This window comes from Glossina fuscipes, unplaced genomic scaffold (assembly GCF_014805625.2).
Source record: "Glossina fuscipes isolate IAEA_lab_2018 unplaced genomic scaffold, Yale_Gfus_2 27, whole genome shotgun sequence".
In the NCBI taxonomy this organism is placed as follows: domain Eukaryota; kingdom Metazoa; phylum Arthropoda; class Insecta; order Diptera; family Glossinidae; genus Glossina; species Glossina fuscipes.
Window position 1 is genome coordinate 6,086,314 of NW_023998422.1, and position 7,246 is coordinate 6,093,559.

The window sequence follows — 7,246 nt, forward strand, 5'->3', positions numbered from 1 at the left end:
TATATATATCTATATATATATATATATATATATTTTTTTTTTTTTTTTCTTAGCAATCAAGCTAATGTTTCAAGCGTAATGATAATTTAAAGAAAGAAGAGAAGAAACCAGTTCTGATAATGTCAGTTAAGATATCATAAAAATTTATATTTGTTTAACTTTTTCTAGGAAGATTATTTTCTGTTCTCTTTCTTCTGGTTCATGGAGTTAATTAAGTTTTAAGACACAGTTATTTTTTTCTATTTTTTTTTTATTATTATTTTTTTTTTTTTTTATATACATATAAAAATGTTATCACATTTCGCTGATTGAGTTTATTCTGCAAGTATGATGACTTTATTAAGCGAGCTCAGCCAGAACATTAATTTAAAGTTTTCTAGATTTACTTGCAATTGTAGTTGTAGTAAAAATTGAGAGGAAAAAAAAAAAAGTAATAAACTATTATGGTCGTTACATGTAGTTGGAAACGAACATGGTATGCATGCCATCCCTAAATGGGATGAGATTTAGAATTCTTATTAATTGCGGTCGAAGGATCGTCTAATATATTTTAAAGCAAATACCATCAATCTGGATTGCCCAGGATTCACTACTCGAGTATTGCTGTGGAGAAATTTTGAAAATTGGAATTCTTCTTCAAGAGTGGAAGAGTGGTGGAGTGGTCTTTGAAAACCAATTTTATTGTCAATTGAGCCCAGACAAGCTTAGATCGGCTCCAAAAACGCTTCTAATATGATCGATATAATAAAAGGTGGACCTCTCTCAAGTACTTCTGGGTGACATATATATCCGGTGTTGTAGTATATAATAAAACCTCTTATTCGTGTTACATTGACTTTTGCGCAAAATTGCTTCTGCGACCATTCGCAGATAATATCGACGCATATAAATCGGGGAGAATTTTACGCCGACGCACAAAGTGCTTTACATAGCCTCTAAACTCCATTCAGTGTGGGATTGACACAGCAGAGCTGTGTCCATAGGAGGGACATGGCCAAATTTGCGGTTTGCAAACACGCCTGCATTTTTTTCGTTTACCAAAATTCATTTTGTTTTAGTCTGCAAACTTCACCTTAGTATACATAGAAAAGGGAGAAAAATATTAAGCTAGTGCCAAGAATCGATTGAAATCACAAAGCGTTCATCAGTATCTGGTTTAGCGTAACCATTAACTGTCCAAGTTTCTGCGGCGCCGAGTTTTTCAACAATAGATGGACATACGGACGACTTCAAATCTCCAGGCAGCATTGGATTTTACGCTGATCAATAATAAACTTTGCAAGCTCTCTAAAGTCTCTTCAATGCGAACGATTTGGTAGAATAATGTCCTTCGTTGATGCAATCAGAAAAGGCCAAAATTCGTATATCGATTGGCTGTAGGGTGCAGTTGCTTAAATTTGGTTGTTGAAGGATGGGATGCTTAATAAACAATAAATTCTCCTTTACAAGAGTGACTATGAGTTTCTATGTCTTATACCAAAAGCTTGAGTACTGGTTTAAGGCGATCAGTTGAAAGTTTTTTTAATACGAGGAATCATTCAACGAATGTCTCCTGTACGAGTAGTACGGTGGCGGTCAGGAACAAGTGAAGAAAGGGGAAGAGATAGCGGGCTGGTCGCAGTCTAGTCGGCATATGCCCAATTGGTAGATATTTTGCTTCTCTCAACTAAGAACTCACTACACCTAACGCAATGAGATTTCAACCCACGAACACTGACTCGCTAGTTGCGATTCTCAACTGTTATGGATTGGGCTTGATTTTAATCACTTATTGCGTTAGGGGTTTTTACAGGTAAATTAAATTACATAGTTGACTAGCTTAGGCTACCTTTCTGCTCTCATTTTCAAAGCCGTGTAAGGAACATTTGTGGTCGCATACGATGCTAGTAAACCACTGAAAAAGCATTACTTAAGACATTCCCTAAACCCTTCTAAGCCAATTCTGAAGAACCAAATATGAATGTGTTTTCAATTTAAAATTATTATCATTGTTAGGTTTATACTCTATTCCACTTGTCGGACAAGTATATATTAAGTTTGTGGGGACGTATGTAACACCCAGAAGTACCTCAAACAGACCCATTTTTCATTAAACCAATCATTTAAGCATGTCTGTCTGTCCGTCCTATTTCGTTGTGTTCAAGCACAGGGCGCTATTCTTGAGAAATTTTGATGAAATTTGGTACACTGGCGTATTTTGACTGAAGACGAACGGCGTAGAAAATGGTTCGGTTGGGACCATTGCCTTGAAAAGACTTATTTTGAAAAGTCGTTAAATGAAAAAGTGTAGGTTAGTGTAGGGTGCTCTATGCTGAACTTGATCAAGTATGGTCTTCTTCTTCGCTTTAATTTAAAGCAGTGCACGCACTACATATACTCGGCGGCATAGTTAGTCTTAGCACTTTCGATACCCATTGATTTTGGGAAAGGGAATTGAGAGCGACAGAGCGAATTCTGGGTTAAGTCGACTTCATCTTCATTTTGAATTCCTTTTTTATTTTTCTTCTTTCTTTTATTAATACTTATTAAGCTCTTATTTTTAAACGCTATATAACGTTTTTTTAAAACTTCCTTTTTTTATTTTTTTTATTTTTTTTTGTTATTATATATTTTCCTTTGCAACCACAACCTTTCGTTCATGGGTTTTTGGTTTGGTAAACACAGTTATTTTTGTTTCATTTTAAAATGGTTTACTTTCCTCGTTTTTTTTTTTTTTAAATTGCATTTTACTACAGTACATGTATATAACTTCGAAGTAATTCTCGCATTCACTCACCATACGTTAAACTGTACGTGCATTCTCATATGTATTCAGGTGTTATCTTATTTTTGTAAAGGTTTTAATTTAATTCTTCACCATTTTTCGCTTTTTCCACTCTTTTATTTCGCTATTTGCGCTCGTTCCGTTCGTGGTACTCCACCTGTGGTTTATTATCAGTTGGCTGGAAAAGAATGTGGTATATATTTTCGTTGTGTGTATAATTTAATCTCCAGACATCAGACGCTTTTTTGTTTGCATGAATCTATTCTATTGTTGTTGTTTTATACATCGTAAGGAATAAATTATTTTCAGCTTTTTTTTATTTAAATTTGTTATTAATTCAAGTTTTATTTATATCGCTCGTGCGTACTCGGAAAACTCAGTGTCAAAACGATATCTTTAGTCTTTTAGTCTTTTGTGGTGCGCACAGTTTCGATCAAGTGTACTTCACACAGTATTTTAAATGAATTACGGGATAAATGCGCCTCTGCTTCCAGATCTCCCCCTGTTGACTAATTCGGGAAAAGCTGATATTACAACTCATTAATCGCTCTTTCCGTCGATCAATGTACTTGACCTTTGGCATTCGACCCAACTCGGCGTTTTAAGCTGCACTTTGAGTTCTCTCTTAATAAAAATAGATTAGTTCTAGATTTTAGTAAACGATGATCCAGAGGGCCACACACAGGCTGGATACCTGAGTTTGGTGTGACCAATACTTAAGTATACCCCTGTTCTGTCGACTTCTTCTTCTTACAGATGTTATGCAGGGTCAGCAGAGTCTTTTCGCAAGCGATTTCCTCTCTGTGCCCTCAAGAACTTGACCTGGGATTCGTTTATCTCATTGGCTCTCTTGGCTTCAGGAATATAGATTGCGTCTGGTAGCAACTTTTTACTTGTCGGCACTGTTAGGTGAGATAAACTTGATCGCTCCTAATCGACTTTCTAGAAATTTCATATTCATAACATTTAGCTATAATTAATTGGGATCCTTTGCAAACATCTTAAGGACGTCTATCATTTAATCTCAATTTTCGATTCTTTATTAACTCTTAACTTTTAAGCTTTTATATGAATCCCAAATTGAACTGAACATATTCACATGTTACCTCCTGCCAAGTGTTTGCCTAATTGCAAGTGCTGAGATGTCCACTACTAATTTGGATCTAAACTGGGTGCTGGCGTGTCTTCGTGCTGGACGTGCATACGCTTGTGTTCCTTTTTGTTTTCTTATATATTTTTTTATATGAATTTTCTTCTTCTTCTTTTTTGTACCCTATACAACTTGAAAGTATAAGGGTACATTAAATTTTGTATGGAGCTACGCAAAGCCCGGAAGGACTTGAGAGAGATCCACTTTTATTATACAGATCAATTCGGAATCACTTTTTGCATCAAATTTAGCCTCTCTGCCCGTCTGTCTGTCTACCATACTTTCTCTAATCTTTAGATTTAACACGGATTTTATACGGACATGTTTTGGCCCAACGACGAACGCTATTGAGAATTGTTCCACTCTCGGACCACTTTTGCGGCCATTCTTCATACAACGCTTTATTTTGAAAAATTGTTAAAGAAGAGAGGTAGTGGGTTGGTGTTTAATGGTGCGCCGCATTCCACTGTAGTCTTTTCTTAGTTGTTTTTCTTTATTTTTCTTTACATAGTTTTTGTAATGATTTACTCACAGTATCTCAGCATCAGATTTATTTCTAAGAGTCGAGCGAAGGCGACAATTTTAGTTTATTTTAAATGAATCAACAACGTGTTAACCTTTTAAGAGTGGTCAATGTAGAATACGAGTCCTATTGGAAGCATTACGGGATGCTGAGATCATGTCAGTCGCGGAAACAACACAAAAATGACTAATCATTACTGTAAAGGATAAGGGAATGTGTAAGAAGCAATTATATACGATAAAGTATTAGATGCTTTTTCTACACAATAAAAACCCTATCGGTCTATGTCTAAGCCTCTAAAGCAAGCCTTTATTGCACTGAGCTAGTACGTGGTACCTAAAGCGCTGCCCGTTTCTGCTTTCGACCTACATAAATAAGTTATGGCCAGTGATAGCTCGATTCGTGGATAGCTTTTAAATAGATTGGGAAGAATTATCAGATTTTGTTATTATTATCTAATTCTCTACCTTTATCCAAAGATAATATAATGAGTGATGAATTCTCAACGATTTTCTCGCATTGTATATAGATGACTTACTTTCTAAAAAAGGAAATGAGTGAACACTCGAGCGTTGGCAAATTCGGGATCTTTATTAGTTTGAGTGTTCGAACTATAATTTCTAGTAACAATTGATAATGAAAATAAGTTTTTATAAAATCACATATAATTTCCTTTCGAGCTCGAAGTCGTTAATAGAGCTTCGGTGTCGCTTCACATATATATTCACATTTGTCAAAATATATATAAAATTGGATCGAGTAAAACATATCTTGTATGAATTTATCATTGTATCCGAATATTTCTATACGCTAATATGCACATATATATATTACGTATGTATGTTCATGCATTTAGGTACGAATGAATGTTGGATGTAAACCGTGTACATATGTAACGAGATAAAAATAAAAAAGTTGCAATAAAAAAACTTTGAATTAATCGAATAAAAATTAAAGCTTCCTAAAGAAAAAGTAATGCCCTAAAAAATAAAGAGAATTATATGGTTTCAGTTCAGTTGCGAAAAAAAAAGAAAAAATTTAGAAAAAAAACCGTCCTAGTGTTCAAGCACATTATCGGTTTTGATTTTATGAAATGATCAAAAAAAAAAAAAGTCCGCAAATAGCGCGACAAACTAGAAAGCGAATTTTACTTTTTTTTTTTTCAAAGCATTGCTTTTGATGACTTCAAATCCATCAATCTCATCTCCTTCCGACTGGTATGCAGTGCACGATTGTTCATTTTCACTAGTTGGAGGTGAGACCGTACCGTTTTCTATTACCTTCTGACAAGAATGTCTTGTAAGCACCGACTGCTCTATATGGATGTCTACTTCAGGGGGCGTATCGGTCGCAGCTCCTAAATCAATATCTTCAAATAACATGTCGTCATTCTCGTCATTACTATCACCATTCACCGATTCGCTAGGACTGCCAGGAGGGCTGAGAGCTTGTATTAGTTTATCTCGTGATTCATTCCAGATATGGTTGAGACGATCGCGTCCAAATAATAGCAAGAAGGCATCAATGAATTCACGTGACTTCTCTTCCCACTTGGTTATAATGTCATCCTTGACTTTTGTGAATTCACGTCGACCACGATCCTTGAGTTCGTCCATTTTATTTTGTAAGCGAAACTTTTTCTCTGATAAAAACGAGACATTGAGCTCTTTGGCAGAATAACCTCTGGCCAGATTACGTCGTACGTATAAATCATAATCTTTTACAATGCGTGCCACTATGTCCGAGGTGGAAACGCCTTGAGTACGTTCGGTAGCAACGAACATATCTTTGGCTTTTAACCATCCATATATATCATTGACTCCAACCCCTGTATAGGGAATATCGTCGTGTGCGACAAAATCGATCTTATTCGCAATTATGAACTCCTCGGTTAAAGTCCATGGCGCATCTGAGATAATCTCATCTACATAGCGGCAATGCCTTACACCTTCATAACGCTCCCGTTCGGTCATTGCAGTGCGTCCTTTCATGCGGTGGGTAAGTTCGTCATTGCAAATGCCCACAATTAGATAGACATTAGGAAATACATTTTTAGCCTGCATTAACTGTCTGGCATGACCTTGATGAAATAAGTCATATATACCATCGGCGTAGACGCGCGGTCGCCGTGGCGCTTCGCCATTACGCGCCACCTGATATGTTAACTTTTGACTATAATCGCAATTCTCACGTTCTTGTACCGCTTCTGCATCAGTGGAAAACGGCGCGGGCTGACATGTTCGCAATTTTTCAAAATTCATATGCAAAGGTAATGCTTTTGCCACATCTGCCATTCCGATTTCCGATAATTTCACAAATATTCGGTCTTTGTAATTTTATGCAAAAAATATATGTATGTCTCGAGTATAAAGAAAAATAATTTAAAAATTCAGGAAAATGGCAAAACAAATATTTATTTTTCAATTTTAGACAAATAATTCAAGTCTGCTTTTCATCGAACGGAAGTAAGCAAGCACTCTGAGGCAGCACCTTACTTAGAATTTATTTCAGGGCTACCTTCGTTTGGCATCCATTTGTTGAGATCAAGTCTGTTAATTGTTTTGCAATTGGCTACGTCCTGCACCCTGTGTTGCGAGAATATATTAAGTTTGTGCTGATGTATGCAAACCACAGAAGGAATTGAGATCGACTTGTCTTTTATTATATCGATCGATTATAAATCACTGTTTGCATCAATTTTAGCCTGTTTGTCCGTCTGTCTGTGTATCTTACTTTCTCGTGTTCGACTTATAGGTTTAGATGTTCGCCTGATATACATACCGATCACTTAAGCATGTTTGTCCGTCTG

At 36.0% G+C, this 7,246-nt stretch overlaps 1 protein-coding gene across 1 annotated transcript; it reads right to left on the minus strand.

Moving 5' to 3' along the window:
- Nucleotides 1-5,570: 5,570 nt before the first annotated feature.
- LOC119635826 (choline-phosphate cytidylyltransferase A-like) lies at nt 5,571-6,731 on the minus strand. Its single transcript, XM_038030834.1, has one exon. It carries the CDS (start codon nt 6,729-6,731, stop codon nt 5,571-5,573), a length of 1,161 nt encoding a protein of 386 aa, XP_037886762.1.
- Between the last annotated feature and the right edge of the window lie 515 nt (nt 6,732-7,246).